At 35.8% G+C, this 23,789-nt stretch overlaps 1 protein-coding gene across 6 annotated transcripts in view; it reads left to right on the top strand.

The window, feature by feature from the left end:
* The window catches only part of QTRT2 (queuine tRNA-ribosyltransferase accessory subunit 2), a 129,655-nt gene extending 106,580 nt beyond the window's left edge, over window positions 1-23,075 (top strand). For all 6 annotated transcript variants that reach the window (XM_072613953.1, XM_072613952.1, XM_072613957.1 and 3 more), the window contains exons 7-9: window positions 5,172-5,323; window positions 20,655-20,772; window positions 22,359-23,075. In XM_072613953.1, the coding sequence (XP_072470054.1) occupies window positions 5,172-5,323; window positions 20,655-20,772; window positions 22,359-22,590 (502 nt within the window). In that variant the 3' untranslated portion in view covers window positions 22,591-23,075. The remainder of the gene's footprint in view (window positions 1-5,171; window positions 5,324-20,654; window positions 20,773-22,358) is intronic.
* The last annotated feature ends 714 nt before the right edge of the window (window positions 23,076-23,789 follow it).

Genomic DNA, 23,789 nt, shown 5'->3' with positions numbered 1-23,789 from the left:
ATTGAAATAATTCACTAATTATCCTCTGAAGAGATTCCTAAATGAAAACTCCCAGGAATATTATGTGTGTGTTCGTCCTTTGTTGCCGAAGAAGACCATGCTATCAGAGAAATAATGACATGACTTGCACTTGACTTTGTCTTGCATGAGAGAGGGCTGTGCAGGTCACCAGCCTCACTTCTCCTCCAGAGCCATCTGAATCCAGTGACCAGATATTCAACAGGATGACTGGAGATGACCCAGGATGAGGCAATTGGGGTCAAGTGACTTGCCCAAGGATACACAGCTAGTGAGTGTCAAGTGTCTGAGGTGAGATTTGAACTCAGGTCCTTCTGACTCCTGCACTGATGTTCTATTCACTGCACCACCTACCTGCCCCCAGGAATATTATAGCAGCATTCCAGAGCTCCTAGGTCAAAAAGAAAATACTTCAAGCAGTTAGAAAAAAACCAATTTAGATATTGTAGAGCCATGGTCAGGTGGCTTCCACATTAAAGGAGCTGAGAGCTTAAAATATGATATTCTGGAAGGCAAAGAAGTTAGGATTACAACCAAGAATAACCTACCCAGCAAACTGAGTATAATCCTCCAGGGGGAAAAGTGAATATTTAATGAAATAGAGGCCTTTAAAACATTCCTGATGAAAAGATCAGGCTGAATAGAAAATCTGACATTCATACAGAAGATTCCAGAAAAGCATAAAAAGGCAAACACAAAAGATTAATCAATAAGGGACTTAATAAAGTTAGATTGTTTATTTTTCTGTATTGAAAGATGATAAGTGTAAGTCCCAAGAACTTTATCATTATTAGGGTAGTTAAAAAGGGTTTACATAGACAGAGGGCATGGATGTGAGTTGATTAAGTTGGAATGATCTCTAAAAAAAAATGAAGGGAGAAGAAAGAGAGATGCACTGAAGGAAAGGGGAAAAGAGAGGTAGAATGTGGAAAATTTTCTCACATAAAGAGGTGCTCAAAGAAGAGTTTTTACAATGAAGGGGAAAATGGGGGTGGTGGCAGGCAATGTTTGAACCTCACTTCAGAATTGGTTCAAAGAGGAAAGAATACATGCATGCATGCATGCATGTATACACACATACATGTATGTGTACATATATTTGTGTGTGTATGGACACACACATACACACTCAGTTGTGTATAGAAATCTAACTTAGCCAATAGGGAAATAGGAGGGGAAGAGAATAAGAGTGGGGGTGGGATGGAATAATAAAAGGAAGAACAGATTAAAGGAAGCAGTAAATAGAAGCAAAATAGACTTTTGAGGAGAGCCAGGATGAAAAAGAAAGAAGAAAAATGAGATGGAGGGAAATATACAGTTAGTAATCATAACTGTGAATATGAATGGGATGAATTCACCCATAAAATGGAAGCAGATAACCGAATGGGTTAGAAACCAGAATCCAACAGTATGTTATTTGTGAAACAAACACTTGAAACAGAAAGATACACACAGAGTTAAAAATGTGGGGCTAGAGGCAGGTAGGTGGAGCAGAGGAGTCAGGAGGACTCTGACACTTGATACTTACTAGCTGTGTGACCTTGGGCAAGTCACTTAACATAGGTTGCCTCGTGAAAAAATAAAATAAAACAAAAATGTAGAGCTAGAGCAGAATCCAGTATGCTTCAACTGAAGTTAAAAAAAGGCAGGATATGATCTCAGAAAAGCAAAAACATAAAATAGACATAATTAAAAAAGATAATCAGGGAAATTACGTTATGCTAAAAGGTACCATAGATAAAAGTAGTATTAAAATTTTTTTATAGCAACTTTCTCTGATTAAAATCTTCATTTCTCAAGTGTATATTGAACATAGAATTGGGTCAGATTTATAAAAATTAGAGCCATTCCCCAACTGATAAGTGGTTGAAGGATTATATTCTGGTAGTTTTCAGAAGAAGAAATCAAAGCTGTCTATAGTCATATGAAAAAATGCTCTAAATCACTATTAATTAGAGAAATGAAAATTAAAACAACTCTGAGGTACCACCTCCCTTCTATCAAAATGACAAATGCTAGAGAGAGGGAGGGAAAAATAGGGACACTAGTGAACTGTTGATAGAGTAGTGAACTGGTCCAGCCAATCTGGTTTGGATCTTTGCCCAAAGGGCTATAAAACTGTACCTACTTTTTGATCCAGTGATACTGCTACTCGGTCTGTATCCCAAAGAGATCAAAGGAAAAAGAAAAGGACATATGTGTATAAAAATATTTATAGCAGCTTTTTGTAGAGGCAAAGAACTGGAAATTGAAAGGATGTACATCAGTTGGGGAATGACTAAACAAGTTGTGGCATATGATTATGATGGGGGTACTGTTGGCTCCACAATATCTTAACTGATTTTTTTTCTGACTTCTTGACAAAGAGAGTGGTTTCAGAAAAAACGTAGCAAGACCTTTATTTATTTATTTTTAAAAAATTAATTTATTTGTTTTCAGTTTTCAACAATCACTTCCATAAGTCTTAAATTTTCTCCTCCTCCGTCCCCAAGACAGCATGCAGTCTTATATGGGTTCTACACATACATTCTTATTAAACACATTTTCACATTAGTCATGTTGCATAGAAGAGTTAAAATGAATGAGAGAAACAATGAGAAAAATCAAATCAAAACAGAACATAACACAAGAGAAAAGAGTCTGACCTTTATGAACTGAAGAGAAATGAAGAACTAGGGATCATTGTTCACAGTAATAGTGACATTTTAATGAAGATCAATTGTGAAAGACTTGGCTACTCTAATCACTACAGTGATCAAAGACAATTGCAAAGGACTCTTGATGAAAAAATGCCCTATCTCCCTCCAGAAAGAAAACTGATAAATTCTGAGTGCAAATTGAAGTACAATTTTCCCACTCTATTTCTCTTTCTCTTTGGGGAGGGGGCTGGAATAGGCTCATATATAAATATATTTTACATGATTTCACATGAATAATTAATATATTGTTTACCTTCTTAGTGGGTGGGTGAGAGAGTGAGATGGAGGGAGGGAATTTGGAAATAAAAATTTAAAAAGAAAAGAATGTTTAAAATAAATAATACATTTTAAAAGACTTTTTAAAAATCATAATGTAGATTTTTAATAGGCCTTTCCCCCAAAACACATATGTTCTAGATTGCCAAATATTATATTTTGGTGTATATGTGATCATAGTGATTTTGAACTGCTTTCACATTTGAACTTCACAGCAACCTGATGAAAACCAGTTTAATTCAACTTGAACATTTTAAAAGCAGCTATTATGTGCAAAGCATTGTTCTTACATTCTGTTAGACATTGTTCTAGCTTACCAGACATTGTTCTGGCTTACATTCTACTAGACAATGCAGATAAATACAAATGAGATAATTTGAGGCCAGAAAGAGCACCAAGTGGGAAAATGGGTGAGAAGGAAGAAAGTCTGTTTGACTCTTTATTTCTTTATCTTTTTCCCACTTTTCATATTTCTCTTCTTCCTTCTGCCATGCCAAAATACTCATTGGTGTAGATTCAAAGCTATGTATAGGTCAGGTTAAGTTGGTGACCCCTGATGGGGGCTCTTTAAAGAGCTGGTTCAGTTATGGGAACAGAGTCAGTTAAGAACCACTTAACTGTCTTAAGCAAATATTGAACCTTGTTATTTATTAAAGCAGAAGGTGCTGACATGGTTAGAGAAGTTGGTCTCTTTGTTTGTTTTGATGACAGGGACTCTTATTAGGGACTGGTGAACAGAGATCATCTGTAAGATTGCCGGGTTATGATTCCTGAACTGCCAAATGGTGCTGTTGGCATCATGACTTTTCACTTGTCACCCCTGTGTGCTTTTCATTGATCTAGTCTCTTTGACTACATATTTCATTTGCTTCTGTTTTTTCTGGCTTCCAAAGCCCTGATGAATTCTTGTGATGGGCGAGCCTATATTTGACACAAGTTCAGTCCACAGGAATTCTTGTTAAAATTTAGTTGGGGTGGTCATGTTCTGGTTTTTAAAACACTTGTGCAATTTTGAGATGGAATGCTTTGTTCTTTGTTTCCATTTATATGTTGCCTCTCAGCATGGGGAAGGCAGCAAGTGCTGCAAGTCTTGAGTCCTGTTTGGATCCTTGGATTTGTTGCATCAAATATCTAATTATGTCACTTGAAAGAAATTGCAGTCAGAGAAAAAAAACAAGTTGTGTCTTTGTGTTCTGATGGAATGTTAAACAACCTTTTCCTGACCTTGGGTAAAAAACTGGGGAGTCTTGTAATCTTTCCCCTGACAAGATGTTAAAAAAGTAGCAGAGCAGAGCATTAAAAAACAAAAACTAAAAAAAGCAGCCCAATAACAAACTGTTAAAAATTACAACCAGCACAGATCTTTCTCATCCTTTCTATTTGTTTTACTGACAAATTGTTAACCATGTGAGGGCACTTTATGCATCATCAAGGACTCACCGTTGCTGTAGTTTGCAGACAGAGGTTTTATCACCTGGTACGGTGCAGGGGAAATGGAGCCAGTTGTATTCTTGGTTCCCAAAGCAGAACTGTAGGAATGGATTTTGCAGATTGACGAGTTTTCAGCCCATCAGTTGAATACACCTGAAATACGGTTGATACAGTTTTGTTCCTGGACTAGTGCACAAAACATTGTAGGCTAAGAAGTCAGCATGTGGGTTGTGAGTTAGTCAGAAAGCAAGATACATATCTGTACTGTTCTGAATAGGCGGAAGAGAAGAAAAGTACGTTTTGGCATTTTTTTCCTCTTCTTTTACTATGATGAAATAGCTCTTTTGTAGGTATTTTCAGTGGTATCAAACCTAATGTAGGTGGACAGTTAGGTGGCACAGAGCACTATGATACTATGACTTCTTAGAATCGAGAAGACCTGCATTCAAATCCTGCCTCAGCCATTTACTAGCTGTGTATGACCCTGGGCAAGTCATTATATAGTTCTCACCCTGAGTTTCTTTGTCTGAAAAAAGGGGATAAAAAAAATAGCACTGACTTCATAGGGTTGTTGTATGGATGCAATGAGATATAAGTGCTTTACAAACTTTAAAGCATTATATAATTATTAGCTATTATTATTGTTGTTATTGTGAGTGCCTTGTTTCTGAAAAAAAGACATTCTGCTTGAGTGGTTGTGTTTCTTGCATTGTTCTTGAGTTATTGTTGTTGTGTTTTACTTTGTAGGCTTATCTGTGGTGTTGGCCAGCCAGATGAAGTCCTGGAGTGTGTTGAGGCGGGGGTGGATCTATTTGAGAGTTTTTTCCCTTACCAAGCGACAGAACGGGGCTGTGCTCTGTCTTTCAGCTTTGTTTACCAGCCTAATCCTGAGGATGCAGGTGAGTCTCTGAAAGATGCTGTGAGCACATCACAGAACTTTGCAGATGAGTTCAGAGCCCATGGTGTCCTCTACGGATGTTTTCTCTATTGGCTTAATTATTTCAATATTTGACAGTTTGGTCCAATGGATCTATGATGTCATTGATGTGGATACTTCTTCCAGTTGTACAAATCATAGCTACTCGTATGACTGCTGTTGTCCAGAGCAATGTTATCTTTGTCCTCTCAGAAATCCTCAAAGAGGGTCCACCAGTTATGCCATGAAGGCCTTTGTCTAGCTCTCATGACGTTGTATAGATACTGTTGGCCACCTGTCAGTTATATCCTGCTGTGGAAATGGCCCAGCTTCTTTTCTCCTCAAACTTTCCCTGAGCACTGTCCTGCTGCTGTAGCCTCCTCAGGCTCTGATCTCTCCACTGTTCTTTTCGTAATTCACAATTTTGAATACTGTGGTATTCTGTGACTAACAGTGACAGAAATTGGTGCTAAAAGGATGTGCCCTTTTTTTCCAGGGAGTGGGTTGTTAAGAGCACTCAACAGTTTCCTAAAGCCAAACAATGCAGCTTGTTCTCCTTGTCTGATTATTCATTTCAAGGCTTAGGTCTTGTCCACCTGCAGAATCTGTTCAAGTTATCTGTACTGATATGGCTCAACTCCGGAGGTTGTCCATCCACCTGTATTACATAGCCTGAACAGTAGGCTTTCGACATCCTCTTGCTTCTCTGTAGGTGGGTAGTCAGAAGTCTTTTGAGTGATCAGAAATCTCCTTTAGAAGCCTCTGTAGTATTCCTTCACTTGATATAATCACCACGATATTATCTGCACAAGGTTTGGACTGTTTTTAAAACATTCCACGACAGTGGCAAGCATCTCTCTCTCTTTTGTGACTTGCTTGATATTAGTAACCAGAATCATCAAACAAAATTGTCTCTTGTTTTATCTTTAAAAGAATATTCTATGACTGATTTATGTGTTAGAAGCACTTTGTTGGAGTCAGTTGCTCTTATAAAGCTAATAGTAAGCACACCCAACAGGATTCATGTTCTCTGCCTTTTGGTTGATTGTATGAATGTAAAAATGCTTTCTGTAAAAGCAGGAAAAGCCAGCCTGTCTATTCTTTTCCCAAGCCCTTATCAAACATTCCCTTAACAGGTGTGTGGATTAATCTTATAAAGATTTTAGAGATAGAATGGTGATTCAACAACCACTTTTTAAAATGCAAAGTATACTTTACTCCCTCCTCTGCTTTCCAGTGATCCCTGGCCTCCTTGCTGTTCCTGAATACAATCTTCCATTTCTGGACTCTCTGGCCATTTGATTTCATGGCTGTTCTACCCTACCTGGAACTCTCTTCCTTCTCATTTTTGCCTGCTGACTTCTTTCTAGTCTCTAGTCCACTTTTGCAGTGGACCTTTCCTTAGTCTTCCTTAATTTAATGCCTTTCCTCTGAGATTATTTCCAGTTTGTCCTGTCTGTATCTTGTTTATTCATGAATATTTTCAGGTTGTTTTCCCCATTAGGCTGGAATCAGGAATTTTTTTTTTGTTCATTTGTTTTGGGGCTTTTTTTTTTGTATCCCCAGCTTATCCCACTTATGTACTTGACACATAGTAGACACTCAGTAAATGTTTGTTGACTTGACTGTACTGGATGCTGGAGATAAAAAGATGGGGAAGAAAAGCACAAACCCAGTTTCTGACCTCAATTAAATTACATTCAAATCACCACATTTACTTAGATAAATAAAGACAAGACAATTTAAGGAAGAAGAACACGAATAACTAAGAATATTAGGAGAGGCCTCTCATAAGAGGAGGTACATGAGAGGAACTTTAAAGAGAAGGTAAAGATTCTCAGAGATGAACTGGAGGAGGAAATATGTTTCTGGACTAGGGAACAACCTCTGCAAAGTCTCTGAGTGCTCTGGCTTTGTGTCAGTAGTTACAGATGTGTTCTTATTTACTTTTTCTTGGTAGTTGTAAGGACCATGATTTTTCCCCAAGCATCGATACCTTCCCTCCTTTTAAAAATCTTGAGAATTGATGTCCCACTTGTGTCACCTCCTTTATAAACATCCTTATTGCAAAAGAAGCACTTGGAGGGCCTCACCATCTGCTCGTTCCATCTTTATTTCTGTAGTGCCTTTTCTGCTTCTGGAGTTGAGTCCAAATGAGATGGCTTCACTGTCTTGGATAGAGAAAAGGTGTTGGTGCACAGGCTGCAATGATTTTCAATGTTTTGTTTTGTTTTTTAATACATATTATGGACACTGCAATATGAAGTGACCAAGTATCCCATGAAATGTTTTTGTTACCTTGGTTTGCTTTGACTCTGCTTTATCTCAGTGAGGTAGAAAGTTAATTTTGTGTTTAAATAATAGAACAGTTAGGTAGATTCAGAACTGCTTCATTCACCAGGACCTCTAAATAGTGAATACTGAATTGTTGTCACTCAGTCTACAGCAGGGCTACTTATCCTGGCCTGGCATTTGTGAATGCACGTGTGTGTGTGTGTGTGTGTGTGTGTGTGTGTGTGTGTGTGTGTGTGTGTGTGTGTGTGTGTCTGTGTGTGTGTTTAATACTTTGATCAGTTAGGCAACAAGCATTTATTGAGCACTGTGTGCCAGGCACTCTACTCTACTAAGTGCTGAGAAGAAGCTGAAATGAGCATGGGATCTGGTGAGAAATGAAAAGAAGACTGCCCAGAATACCCTCTTTAAATGGAGGTTCTGGGAGAGGACATCCAATCAGAGACTGTGAATTCCAGGGCTGAACTGGTCTTCTAGAATGGCAAGGTTTCTGTGTCATGATCTAGAACACAGCCTGGTGAGAAATAAAGAGAAATTTGGATTGCCATATTTCACTACAGTTGGTTCCCTTTTGTAATCCTAGGTGTTATATTTTGTGCATTTAAAAACATTATTCCAAGAAGGGGTACCCAGGCTTTACCATATGGCTAAAGGGGTCCATGGCACTAAGAAGGTTAAGAAACCCTGAGTTAGATCTGTCTTTTGGTGTCTGAGGCTGGATTTTAACTCAGGTCTTCCTTACTCCAGGGCCAGCGTACTGCGCCATCTAGCTGCCCCCAGATCTTTCTTTAAAATGATATAAAAAGACTTCACTGAAGGACTTTGGGAATTGAGAGTGAAAGACTTGATAAGGGTTTCTCATTCAGGTTAGATCAATGACTTTAGACTGTCCTAATTCTGTTTTATAATATCCTATCCTCATGCCTCATTGTGGGATGGAGGTGACAATGGGTTGTGGAAAAGTATTCCGGTAGAGTTTAAGATTTGACTGGTCCTATTAGCTTGGAAGGTTTTGAATACAGACTCTGATGGAACTGTATATCTGTTGTCCAAAGACTAGTCTTGCTAAGTTTGGAGAAGTTCATCATATGAAGGTCAGCTTTAGATGGATTGTTTGGCCATAGTAACTCACAGAGAATTGTTTTCTAAGGTACCAGAACTTCACAGAAAAATCGAATTTTGAAGCATAACACCATTTTTATGGTGAGCAGAATTTAAAAACATTAAACTTCTGTTCACATCTTAGAAAAGAAACATTCTGAGCCAAGTGATCATAATTATGAACAAGGAAAAGAGAGCCTTTGAACTCTTTGAAAAAAAATAATTCATTTTTTCTTTAAGATTCCTTTTTTCTTTGCATACCCTAAAGCTTTTAAATTAGGGATCCTTTTCCATTCTCAAGGTTCTAGTATTACAGTTGGAATACCTTAATACTTTCTGTGAAAACATTAATTTTTCTGAGCTGTTTTCCCCTTTAGAACTGTCTCTGTGTGGTGTAGAGGGGGACTATTCTGGACTAAGATGGCTAAGTAGAAGAAACAGTACAGCTCAACTCTTGTCTCACAATTAATCTAATTAATAAACAGCTCACCTTAAGATAAACAGTAAATATTATCCAGATTCCTTTAGGGATGAAAATGAAACACTATAGTCCTCAATTGACATTTGACATCCTGAGGGACTGAGGAGAAGCTGACAGACTTCTAAGGTTAAAAAAAATTAAGAAAAAAAAAGAAACACCTATAATCAAAACATGAGAATAGTTAGAATTCTTCAAAGAAATGCCACAAGAGTTTTTAAAAGTTTATGAAAGAAATGAGACCTTTGGAGGATAGAATTATGGAAAGGGTCAGCAGCTTAACAGAAGTGATATAAAACTTTAGTAACCAACTTCCCCAAAATCAGAGTGGATGAAATGGGAATTAATGATGCTAGGAGACAACAGGAGTTCTGAAGACAACATCAAAAGAATGAGAAAGTGAAAGAGAATGTAAGACATATATAAAAAATGACTGACTTGGAAAACATTTTGTTCAAAGAGAGATAACTTAGGAATCATGGACTTACCTGAATTCCATGACCAAAAAAAAGTAAAAAAGAACCTGAATATTTTATTTCGAGAAATCATTAAGCAAAATTGCCCAGACATATTAGAATAAGAGGGAAATCTGAAAATAGAAAGAATCCACTGATCACCTCCTGAAAGAAATCTCAAAATGAAAACTTCCAGGAATGTCATTGTCAAAACTTAGAACTTCCAGACAAAAGAAAAAAATCCACAAGCTGCTAGAAAAAAACAGTATTCAAATACTGAAGGACCACAGTCAGGATTGCACAATATTTATCAGTTATCACTTTTAAGGAATGGAGAGCATGCAATAATATATTCCAAAATGCAAAAAGCAAAAAACAAACCCTCAAAACCCAACTCTGCTGCCAAGAATAACTTACCCAGGAAAATTAAGTATCATCCTACAAGCAAAAAATATAGATCTTCAATAGAATAGAGGATTTAGAAATATTCATTATTAAAAAAATGGAGCTACAAAAGAACTTTGAAATAAAAATTATGAAAGTCAAGGAAAAAAATTTAAAGGTAAGTACAAGTGAACAATCAGAATGAACTTTATAAGGAAGAACTGCTTATAGATGTTTAAAGTATTCTTTTAGAATCTTAATATTACAAGGGGCCATTGAAGTAGTCATTTGAGACAGAAGACCTATAGTTTTATAATGTTTTGAAGATATATATGAAAAAAAGGGAGGAAGGAGAGAAAATACATTAAGAGGAAATGGGAGAAAAGATGGGGGATACATGATCAAGTTGTACAAGTAGAACTATATGCAAACATGGAAGAAGGAAGAGGAGCAAGTGTCACTTCAACTTCACTTTAATCTAAGTTCATACAAAGAGTTTGGCATAGAAATACATTAAACTCAGCAGCAATATAAGTAGGAAAAGGAAGAGGGGAAAAGGGAATATAAGAGGGAAGATAGATCCAGGGAGGGATAAATCACAAAAAAATCATAATCTTGGAGAGGAGATAGTTAAGAAAAAAGTTGAAAGGGGGAAAAAGAGTGGTAACTTGAAGAAAACAGGAAAGGAGGAATATAAAGAAGAAAAGGCATATGTGAGTAGGAAACGATTGACTACTATTACTATGAATGTAAAGAATTCACCCATAAAATGGAAGAGGTTACCACAGTTAATTTGAAAGCAAAATCCAACAGTATGTTGTTTACAGAAAAGACACTTGAAACATAAAGACACAGAGTTAAAATAAAGGATTAGTGCAAAATCTATTACATTTCAGCTGAACACAAAAAATCAGGGATAGAGATTATGATTTTAGACATGGCAACAGCAAAAATAAAATTAAAAGATAAAGAGGGGAGCTATGTTTTGCTGAAAGGTAACATAAACAATTAATTTATTTAATTAATTAATGTATATGACAACTTACAAATGCTTAAAGGAAAAACTAAATGCATTACAAAGAGAAATAGTCAATAAAATGGGAGGCCTCAAATTACTCCTGTCAGCTCTAGATAAATCTAACAAAAAGTAAACAAAAAAATAAGTTAATGACCTGAATAAAATTTTAGAAAAATTAGATACGCTAGACCTCTGGTGATTATTGAATGGACATACAAGTGTGCATATTTTTCAGCTGTGTCTGACACCTTTACAATTACTGATCGTGTTGTAACACATAAAAGCATCACAGCCAAATACAGAAAAGCAGAAATTTATACACATTCTAAAGAATCAAATGATCAAATCAATGATCAAAATGCAATAAAAATGATGTTAAATAAGGAGCCAGTGAAGAAAAGTATTAAAAATCTTGGTCAGTTATGTCACCATTTAGGGTTTCTTTGCAAAGATATTGAAGTGGTTTGCCATTTCCTTCTCTAGCTCATTTTACAGATAAGGAAACTGAAGCAAGCAGTGTTGAATGACTTGCCCAGGTCTCACAGCTAGTTAGTATCTGAGACCAGATTTGAACTCAGGAAGATGTGTCTTCCTGACTTTGGGCCTAGGACTCTAGCCACTGCACCACCTAGCTGTCCATTAAAAATCTATTGTAGACTAAATAACTTAATTCTTAAGAATCACTGGGCCAAAGGACAAATTTTAAAAATGATAGGGAGTTTCATTAAAGATAAAAACAAGATAATATTCCAGAATTTGGGAGATTTGAAAATTTACATCTCTAAGCACTTATTGACAAAAGAGAGGAAAAAAGATAAATGAATTGAGATAGAACTAAAAACATTTGAAAGTTAAGATATTAAAAAATCTCGATACCAAAATTAAAATCTTAAAAATTAAAGAAATTGAGAAAATGTTTTTAAAACCATTGTATTAATAAATAAAAGTAGGAGCTGGATTTTTTTTCAGGAGGGGAACCAAGAAAATAGATACAACATTAACTAACTTGACTTTTTAAAAGTGGAAGAAGAAATTACGAGTATTAAAAATGAAAAAAATGAGAATTTACAACAAAGAAGAACAAAGGCTGTTATTAGTAACTTTCACACAGCTATCTGCTAACAAAACCACCATTTTAAATGAAATGAATTGATATTTGCAAAATATTGAAATACTCATAGCAACAGAATGAAAAGCAGAAAATTTACCAAACCAAATTTCAGAGGAAAAAAGTGAACAAGCCACAAATGAATGTTTGAAGAAGGTCCAGGTGACTTCAGAAGTGAATTTGATGAAATATTAAAAAAAAATAATTCCAATATCACATAAATAGTTTGCAAAAATAGCCAAAGAAAGATTCTTTCTATGATACAGATATGATCTTGATTCATTAACCATGGAGAATCAAAATAGAAAAAGAAAACTATAGACCAGTTATAGCTAGTTAAATGAGGTGCAAATTTTAAATGAACTATTAGCAAAGAAGATAATAACATCTCAAGAATTATACAGTATGAAGAGTTGGCTTAGTAGTTGTAAAACTAATCTGTAAATTAACCACATTAGTAGCAACATTTATGAAAAACATATTATTATATCAATAGATTCCAGAAAAAACTTGACAAATTGTTTTGCCAATAACTATTGTTAATGATGCTCCACACTTCAATTTCCTTCTTTTCCTTAGTCATACAGAAAGGGTAGAAAATCAGCTTCTTATTATATCCCTTCTCTCAGGTGTCTAAGGTGGGTAGAGTCAAGGGTATTTCTGTAGGCTGTTTTACAGAACTGCTGTGGTCACTTGAGCAGGGCCCTAATTCTTCAGACTCCTGAGAGAATGTTGTTTCTCCAGGCTTTCTACTGAACTTTTCATTTGTTATTTCATTTTCTATTTCTTTTCTGTCTTCTAAACTTATCTTAAAACCAGAACTGAAGCAGAAACTTGCTGAAGGTTCTTTTAGTGTGGCACATTAAGTTTTTTTTAGAGGCTGCTACTTCTTCACAAGAACTCAATCGTTAATTTAGACTAAAAGGCATGTGGACACAAAGGAATTCAGATGGACTAAATTCTTAGAGAATGAGTGTTTTGTTTAGCCTTTAAAGCAGGACAGAATATTCTTTTTATCCATATATTATAGATATTCTACAAATACTAAATAAGTTTTCATTACTCTATTTCCAGTTTGAATTGTTTCCACCAGCACATTTAGAGTGTTCCAAAGTTTTTAAATTGAGTTTTATTGAATTCTTTGGGACAAATTGTTTCTTGATAGCAAAAAAAAAAAGGCTACCTTTTCTTCATACATGGGAGAATTCGTTAATGAAATTCTTCAAAATTTGATGATTTATCGCATTTCTTTATGTAACTATTTCTATTGACAAGGTGCATATAAAATAATATTTTAATTGACTTCCAAAAAAATGCATGAAATAAAATTATATTGTGAAGTAGATTTTATTTAGGGCAGCTTGGTGGTACAATGGATCTAGTGCCAGGCCTGGAGTCAAAGTTCAAATATGGCCTCAAACACTTACTAGCTGTGTGACCCTGAGCAAGTCCCTTAACTTTGTTTGCCTCAGTTTCCTCATCTGTAAAATGAGCTGGAGTAAGAAATGGCAAGCCACTCTGATAAAAATCTCTGCCAAGAAAACCCCAAATGGGGTCATGAAGAGTTAGACATTACTGAAAATGACTCAACAACGACAAATTTTATTCTATTCAAAATATAGTTTTTGGAAAAAATCCTACAAAGTTAAAAATAGTTTGTAGCATATCTTATGCTTCATTTAAAAAATTCAAATGTCTATCACAGAGGAGACTTGTGGTAAGATATTAGTGAGATATAAGATGTCAGTGTTTGTCAATGTTCCCATCATTGTGTGAAAGCAATGTGAAAAAAAAAAAAGCAGAGCTATTGAAATTACTTCAAAAATAAAAATGCCTTTAGAAAAGAAGAGTGGGTAATCAAAAATGTTGTCCAAACTAAAGAAAGTTTCTGATGGGCAAGTAAGCATTTACAGAAGCTGAAGCAATCACTAGAAAGACTGATGAATTAATGCCCACAGTCCCTCCAGAAACTAAGCTCAAACTGTCACAAAACATGTGAGTATAGGATAATAAATGCACTGAAAGAATTCAACTAGGAAGTTTATTTTTAAAAAATACTTTAAAATAAACATTTAGGGATTGTGCTTAATGCTTTCCTTAGGCTAAGATTGGGATGGGATTAGTTCTAGTGAAACAAGGTATATCATATTCCTCATTGTCAAAAACAATATAATAAATACACATATACATACATTTGGGTATATATGTACAAATATACGTATATGTATGTATATATTTAAGCTATTAAAGCTTAAAACTATATGAAGACTTTTAGAACACCATGCAAATAGAAAAAAAAATTAAACTAACTCTAAATGTTACCCCAAAGGTAACATCACAAAATGAGACTATCAGTATTTGGTTGCTACCAGAATGACAACAATATTTAGAGAAAGAGCTAACTGAATTGTAAAAAGAAAAATCAGAAAAGCAGTCATAGTGGGAGACTTGAACACCCCAATACTGTGTTCAGTCATTTCAATCATGTCTGACTCTTTGTGGCCCCATTTGGGGTTTTCTTGCCAAAGATACTGGAGTGGTTTGCCATGTCCTTCTCTAGCTCATTTTACAGATGAGGAAACTGAGACATTCAGGGTTAAGTGACTTGCCCAGGAACACACAGCTGCTAAAGTACAAAGAGGAGTCTTCCTTAATCCAGGTCTGATACTATCCACCGTGCCACCCAGCTGCCCCAATAACAAACTCAGATAAGTAAAAAAGATAAACTGGAATAAAAGGTAAAAACTTAATAGAGTGCTAAAAAAAAAACAACAAAAACCCTAATCTGATAGATATATGGAGAGAACTGAATGGGACAAACAGGGAATATACTTTTTGCTCACATATAATATTCAATTATTCATTATTCTCCAGGATATGAAGAAATGCTTAACAAATTAAAAGGTTAGACACTGGAAACATTATGTTTACAGACAAAAACCACAGTAAAAGTAAAATGGATCAAAAGATGCAGGCCTGTGTGGAGATGTAAGTTAAATTGTTGAGTAATGCTTAGGTCAAAGATCAAACTATAGTACCAGTAAGAAAAAATCATATTTAGGATTAAAATTAGGCACAATATATCAAATTCATGTGATTTAGCCAAAATCATTCTCTGAGGCAAATATTTATCTCTGAATAGTTATATTCAGAAAAGAATTCGAGATTATTACATTGAGAATGGGAGTTGAAAAACTTAGAAAATGAACACAATATAGCAGAAATGTACATGAGAAATCATTAGAATTAAAGGAGAAAATCACAATAAAAAGTAAGAGAACAATCAATAAATAAAACAAAGCTTATTTTTTAAAAGAGCAATAAAATGGATAGACATGAAATTTAATTTTAAAAAAAATAGCACAGAATCTCACAGTTGAAAAAAACCTCAGATGTATCCCGTGCCTGCTCAGGAAAACATTTTACAATGTCCCAGAAAAGCAATTCCCTGGCTTCTCTTTGAAGACCTTCAAGAAAGAAGAACTCTTTACATTCCTCCCCAAAATCAATCCAGTTGGACAATTTTGGACAATTTTAATTGCTGGGAAGTTTTTCCATACATTTTGCCTAAATTTGCCTCTCTACAGTTTCTAAGTATTGCTCCTGGTTCTTTTGGACAAATCAGCTTGTTGGGGGACAAGTGAACAATTCTCTTCTATATGATTGCCCTTCAGGTATTTGAAAACAGCCATCCTGTTCTCCCTGAGCCTTCTTGCCTCCTGCTTCACTATTCTCCCTTCACCAGCTACTTATGTGATGTGGTGTCCAGACCCCTCATAATCCTGCTCACTCCTATCTGAACACCTTCTGTAATACAGTATTCAGACTCAACAGTGTTCTAGATGTCATCTGTTACTTCACTGAGTTTAATGTATTTCTACATCAAACTCTGTGTGTGTATGTGTGTGTGAGCGTGTGCGTGTGTGTGAGCGTGTGCGTGTGTGTGAGCGTGTGCGTGTGTGTGTGTATATGTGAGTGTGTGTATGTGTGTGTGTTCAGCTCTTTTGTCCAGTTTATATAAAAGGGCATGTGATACTCATTCCTTTCAATCCCTCTTCCATATTTGCATATTATTCTCTTTGCACACTCCAACTATGGATCCTACATCTTCTTTCTCATTTTTTTTACCTAATGTATTCCTTTTACCCTCCCTTTTGCCCTTTCTCTTAAGACTATCAAAACAATCCCCCCCTCCAGGACCCCCAGGCTCTCTATTTTATTTAACTCACAATATAATCCTTAGAAGTGTAAGGTTATGAAGAGACACCGGTTTCTTCACCTATATAAGTGTTTCATCATCATTGAGGCTCTTTAGTTGTCCAAATGTATTTATCTTCCAAGGTTTTTCTTAACCCCTGGATTTCAGAGTATATATTTAGTGCTGGTCTTTTCATCAGGAATTCTTGAGGTCCTCTATGCCACTGGAGGTCATCCCCCTACTCTCCACCCAAGGTTATACTCAGATCCTGTAGGATATATTTTGCCTTTTGGAATATTACACTCATTCTCTCGCTCCTTTATAGTAGTGTATTAGATCAAATGAATTAAGACACACAAAGAGATTAAAGTATTGTACAAATGCTGGCTAACAGTATAGTCGTGGTAGTGATCATGCCAGATCTTTTGTAATCTTGACTGTGGGTCCTTGGAATGTGAATGCTTTCTTTACGGCCACCTACGCTAAGAATTTTAGGATATCCTATATACATATTATGTATTTCTCTTATATTTAGTGTTTTTCCTACTATTCCAATCCAATAAACATTTATTAAGTACCTCCTAGTTAACAGGCACTCATGCTAAACCTTTTGGATATAATTAATAAAAACAAAGACCATTCCTTCCCTCACGGAATTTATAATCTAAAGAGACAACATACTAAAGGAGATTGGAAAAAGGAATGGGGAGATGAGACACCAGGGGGTACCTGGAGCTAAGGGCATCTTGTTCCATGGAGTTGGAACCAGGCAGGGCAGCAGGTACAAAGTAGAGTGAGGAGCTGAGAGTTCAGTTTTTGCCCTCTACGTAGGAAGGCACTTGGAGGAGTTTGGTGCTCTATCCTCCAGTCTTCTAGTCAGAAGGGAGAGGAGGCTGAGGGAGGTGGTATCGAGACTTGAATTCACCTCTGCAAGGTGCTGAGTTTAACTGGGAGCAGGGGGAGGGCATCTCATGAAGTCTGGGGCTTCTCTTCTGAAACAAACAAACATAATGATCCCAGGATGTCTGTGGCTTAATCCCTTGTTCTCCTGAATGAATGTCTAAAAGTACAGGAATAGTCTGAGGTCAGGCCAAGTCCTGGTTCAAAACTATCTGCTGCTAACCTCTCCCCCTTGGAAGGGTTAGAGTCAAGTTGTGATGTGTGGTATAGGAAAGGAGAGACCACCGATGCCCTGTAATCATGTTTCACCTCTGCATTGTCACCAGAGCAGCAGGAATACTGCATAAACAGTTGATTTTCATTCTAAGCATTTGCTAAGTGCTCACTCTGCGCCATGTGTCAATACTGGGAATCAAAGACAAAGCATTCCTTTCCCTCAAGGAACTTAACATTTGAGCAGAAGAGACATCATGTTGGGGGGTGGGGGTGCACACACGTGCGCACACACACTAAGAAAAACATACAGAACAGATACAAGATCAAGGAGGAAGGAAGGCACCAACTGGAGTTAAGAAAGGCTTCATGGAGAAGGTGCTGTTTGACTTGAGAATTCTAAAGGAAACAAGGGATTTCAAGAGTTAGAGGCATCGTGGGTCACAAGAGCAATGTCACAAGGATGAGAGATGGAGTTCTGAATGGAGGACAGCAGGAAGACCAGTTTGGCTGGACGTTTTAGTATGGGAAGGGGAGTCATTTGTTAATAAGTATAGGTCTAGGACAGGACTCGAACCCTGGTCTTCCTGATTCCAAGGCCAACAGTATCTGCTTTGCCATGCTACCACTTTCTCAGGAAACAGGCTCAGGAAAATAGTTGAATATAATGTACACCTGAAATAACACTTAAAACAGTGACATATCAAATATTTAGGTACTGACCTACCAACACACACACGTACACATACAACTTATATAAAATGATTTTTAAAATATCTTAGAATAGTCTTTATTAATATCTTAATATTAAAAAATAACATTTCTTTACAGAAATAGAGGGAAATTAAATAACTGAAGAGATTCAGTGCCATGTGAGTGGGTTGAACTATTACAATAAAAAAAGATAATACTCAAATTAAATGTAGATTGAATTCATTACTAATCCAAATTCCAGTGCAGTTCTTTGTAGAATTTGATGGGGGGAAAAGTTCATTGCTAAGAAAGTTATAAAAAAAACAAAGGTGGACTTGCTGTGCCAGATCTTCAATTATACAATAAAGCAGTAATTACCAAAACTATCTAGAGCTAAGTAGTTTTAAAAAAAAAAGATCCATAGAACAAATTAGATAACTGAACCTGAATCATATGAATACAGCAGTTCAATAAATCTGACTACTTAATGCTGGGGAAGGAAATCATTATTCATTAAAATCTGTTGGGAATATTGCATAGCAATTTGGCAAAAAATGGGTTTAGAGTCTAAACTTCAGACCCACTGTTCAAACTCAGTACCACAATAATGTCTAAATGAATCAACTATTTAAATATTTTAAAGTATTTAAATGAGAGAATAATGAAATGATGTCTCTTGCAATTGTAGAAAAGTGAAAAATACTTAGCTATTCATTGAATAGAGAAGTTATAAAAGATAAAATAGACATATCTGAGTATATGAAAAGAAGTTTTTGTGCAATCAAAAACAACCCATATGAATGAGAAGCAAAGAAACGGATAGGGAAAATACCTTGGGAGAAATATTTCTAAGTCTTGAATCCAAAATCTATGAAGAATTTATATACATTTCTGAGTAAGATCTGTTCCCTAATACATAAGAAGTAAAAGGAAAAGAATAGAAGCTCACATTCTCAATAAGCACATGAAAAAATATTCACATAGCCAGGTTAGTTATTTGCATTAATGGTCAATATTAAAGTTTTAATTAAAAAAAAATTGTACTAAACCTATGAATTCTTTGGTGTATTCACCTCCCACTGAGGAAAGTCTCTATTGATCCAAATCAGAAACTGCCCTTCAATTTAGAGTGTAGAAAATGTCCTGGTGCACAAGAGATCAAGTGACTTGCCAGTGTCACACAGCCGGTAGGTGTCTCTGTCCACTCTGCTTACAGCTTCTTCTACCAATGAAATGGTATAAATCAGAAGCACAAATTTTTAAAAATCTGAGATCCTGCCCTAAACCTTGTTTAAAATGATAATATCAATGCTGGTACTGCTGAACTATTGAACTGGAAGCTGCTCAAGAACAGGCACAGTTGCTTTGGTCATGGGACTGTGAAATGAGACTTTTTGGTCTTTTTGGAAAGCAATATGGAATTATTCAGCAAAAGCTACAGATCTATTAGTTCCCTCTCACCTAGGAATCCTCACTACTAGGAATCTACCTCAAAGATGTTATCAACAGGAAGGAGACCTATGTGTATAAAAATTTTCCTAGTAGCATTATTCATGTTAGCCCCAAAACAAAATTGGTAGCAACCAGTGTGCGGCAGTTGGGAAATGGCTAAAAAATAAAAATACCCTAAAATGACTGATAGAAATATTACAGCTACACTGCTTTTTCCACTCTGCCAACACCATCCACCCCTTCTTCCCCACTACCACCAAAAAAAAAAAAGCTCATCACCAGGAACCTCATTGCTTCGTCTGGTACCCACACCTCATCAGTATCTTTAGTTGCCTATCATCCTCTGATTGGAGCTCCTCCCAAAGCCTCCCTTTAAAGACAGCTCAGAAGCTCAGCCAACTAACTCTTCATTTTCCACCAGCTGCATCACTTGTTTGGTCTCCCCCATCATCTTCCCTCACATCCCATCTCTTTGTAGTCTCCTTTTGTGTGCTAACTTCTTCCATCAGATTGTAAGCTCCCTGAGGGCAGGGGCTGCTTTTTACCTTTCTTTGCATCCCTAGCATTTAGCGCAGTGCCTGGCACATAGTGGGCACTTAGCAAATGTTTATTGTATTATATTTATTATAAACATGGGAACATTCATATAAAAAGATGTAAAATGAAGAAAGGAGGACCAACAAAACAATATACATGCTGACTAGAACTGTGTATTGATAAAGACAACAAGACCTGGATAAACAGGAAATGGAACATTTTGGTGCTACCTTGTTAAGGTTAACACATACACACTTTTAAAGCAAAAATGGAAGGTTAATGATTCATGTACAATATTTCTTTGTTCCTATTCTATTTGGATGTGTGTGTGTGTGTGAATACGCACACACACATATTTGAAGTATGTTGAGTATTAAAAAAAATTATTGTTAAAACTTAATTGATTTAAAATGATGACCTTAAAGAGCCCACAGATATTCCCTGTGCTATCATGTCTGATCTTTGGTTACTGTTTTGTCCTATAGTATTACAGCAAAATGGGAAGAAGGAAGAAGGAGGAGAAATCGGGGATCACATCAATAAAGTCACAACCACCAAACCCATTCCGGAAACATCCTTTGAAATAAATCTGAAAGAAAAAAAGTGAGTGACCTTTTGTTGTTGCTGATTGTTGAGTTTTCCTTTTCTGTGTATGCTTTTTGTTCCAATTTTTGGGTATCAGCCTTCTTTCTGAACAAATCCTGACTGAATATTCTTTTGCATATGCTTGTGAGGGTCCAGAAAACTCTTGTGTCTTTAGATTCAAGTGTATGCTTTTTCTTGTCAGAAAGTACATGTTATGTAACCCCAGATGTTTCTCTTTTTGCTTGAGAGAAGTTGCCATAAACTAAGAGTCAAATTTATTGCCCAGTTGTGGTAATTTGACCATGCTGAGCGCCTACCTTCTTAGATCAGGGGTTCTGAAATTTATTTTGTGTTATGAACCGCTGTGGACTCCTCAGAATAAAAATTTTTAAATGCACAAAATAAAGTACATAGGATTACAAAGGAAACCAATTATATTGAAATAGAGTTACTAAAAGAGTCTGAAGTTCTCTTATTTGTGTGAATCTGAAGTCATATATTGAAGCCTGACAAATAAGAAGATAAGGAGATCTCTTAGGATACTTTATAGAGGCACAGGGTTGTCATGAGAATTAAATGAGATACGTAAAATTCTGTACCAATCTTAAGGCACTATATAAATGCTAGTTATTGTCGTATCATCATCATCATCATCAATATACATAGGAGGCACACTACGGGCTCCTCAGTGATGAAATCTTTATTGTCATGGTCATTAAAAGTGTTATTAATAACATACTATTATCAGTAACATTAATAATTATATAACAATGATATCATTATCAATAATAATATCAATAACATTATTAAATAACATGTCATTTTTATTGTTATTATCAATAACAGCATTATTGGTAATAGCACAGTGTTATCAATAACATCATTATTAGTTTTCTTGTTCAGTCATTTCAGTCATGTCTGACAGTAAGTATCTGAGGCCTAATCTGAATGTAGATCTTTTTGACTCCAGGTCCAATGCTCTATCTGCTGTGCCCCCTATCCGCTCCATCGTTATTAATAATAACAATTGTAATGTCATAAAAAAGCTTCTTTGATTATGTTATTTGTATTGTTATTATCAACATCAGTATTACTAGTAATAACATAATGTTATCAATAACATCATTATTAGGAATGTATTATCAATAACATTAACCATAAAAATAATGACATCAAAGATCCTCTTTAATGTTATTTTTATTAGCAATAACAGTGTTATTGAAAATAACCTAATATCAATAACATCATTGATAAAGAGGACTTTTATTTTTTGTTATGATCAATAACAGTGTTATTGATCATGCTATATTATCAATAACATTCGTAACAATATTTATAACAATAATATTATTAAAGAGCATCTTTGATGATGTTTTTATCGTAATATTTAGTGATAACACAGTATTATTAATGGCAGCAATATCACTGAAGAGCCTGCAGTGCGCCTTGTGCTGATTTTTGAGACAGCCGCTGTCATCGCTCACTATTTGAGGTCACTGGGCAGTATCTTCTCTGCCTTTCTCTTGCACCAGTTTCAGCTGTGTTTGTGATTTGTGTTTTTCGCCACCATTACTGGAATCTTGTCACTGTGCTTTCTTTCCCAGGTACTATGATGATTTCGGTCCCTTGGTTGAGGGCTGTTCCTGTTACTGCTGTAAGAATCACAGTCGGGCTTACGTGCACCACCTCCTGGTGACCAATGAGCTGCTAGCTGGGGTTCTCCTCATGATGCACAATTTTCAGCACTACTTTGGCTTCTTCTGTGCTATCAGAGAAGCTCTGAGAACAGATAGACTGGGACAGCTGAAGGAGCTCATCTGCAGGCAAGCATCTTGAGACCCAGGAAACAGAAGATAACCACAACCACTGAGCATGTGTCTTAGTGGAACAAATGAAGAAACTCAGGATACCTGATAGACCCAGCTTTGGGACCAATGATAATAGCGATATTGAACAATTCCATAGTGTTTTAAGCTTTGTAAAGTGCTTTCTTTTTCTTTTTTAAAAAATATTTATCATCATCGTTATTATTATTTTGGTTACATTTTGAGAGTCAAGTTATCTCCTTCTGTCCTTCTCATCCTGTATTACAGAAGGCCAACATATATGTGGAACCATAATGTGCATATTTCTATGTCAGTTCTTTCTCAGGAGGTGGATAGAATCCTCCATAGTTGATATGAGTCATCATGTTACTCAGAATAACTCAGTCATTCAGTTATTCCTCAAACAATATTGCTGTTACTGTATGCAGTATTTTCTCGGTTCTGCTCACTTCATTGTTCATTACTTCATGCAAGTTTTTCCATCTTTTTCTAAAACCAACCTGCTCATCATTTCTTACAGCACAGTAGTATTCCATCACAATTATATGCCACAACTTATTCAGCCATTTACCAATTGATGGGTATCCTCTAAATTTCTAGTTCTTTGCCACCACAAAGAGACTGCTTTAAGTATTTTAGAGCATTTATATTTTTTTCCTTTTGCCCTGGTCATCTTGGGGAAAAGACCTAATATTGGCATTGCTGGGTCAAAGGATATCCACAATTTTATAACTCCGGGCATAATTCCAGATTGCTCTCCAAATTGGTGGGATCAGTTTAGAATTTCACCAAGTATCTCAATTTTTCCATCCCTCAAGCACTTGTCATTTTCCTCTTCTATCCTTTTAGGCGATCTGAAAGGTGTGACACAGTATCTTAGAGTTGTTTTAATTTGCATTTCCCTAATCACTAATGATTTAGAGTATTTTTTCATGTGACTGTGTGTGTGTGTTTATAACATATACATATATACACACACATGCACACACACATATACACACATAGCTTTCTTCTTCCAAAAACTGTCTGTTCATATCCTTTGGCCATTTGTCAATTGAGGAATGATTTATAGTTTTATAAATTTGACTCAGTTCTCTATATAGTTAAGAGATGAGGCTTTTATCTAAGGAACTGACTATAAAATTTTTTTCCTATTTTCTGCTTTCCTTCTTGGCTATGTGGTTTTATTTGTACAAACCCTTTCTAATT

This window comes from Notamacropus eugenii, chromosome 5 (genome assembly GCF_028372415.1).
Source record: "Notamacropus eugenii isolate mMacEug1 chromosome 5, mMacEug1.pri_v2, whole genome shotgun sequence".
Lineage (NCBI taxonomy): Eukaryota > Metazoa > Chordata > Mammalia > Diprotodontia > Macropodidae > Notamacropus > Notamacropus eugenii.
Note: the sequence above shows the minus strand (reverse complement) of the source record. Positions and strands in the feature narration are given on the sequence as shown.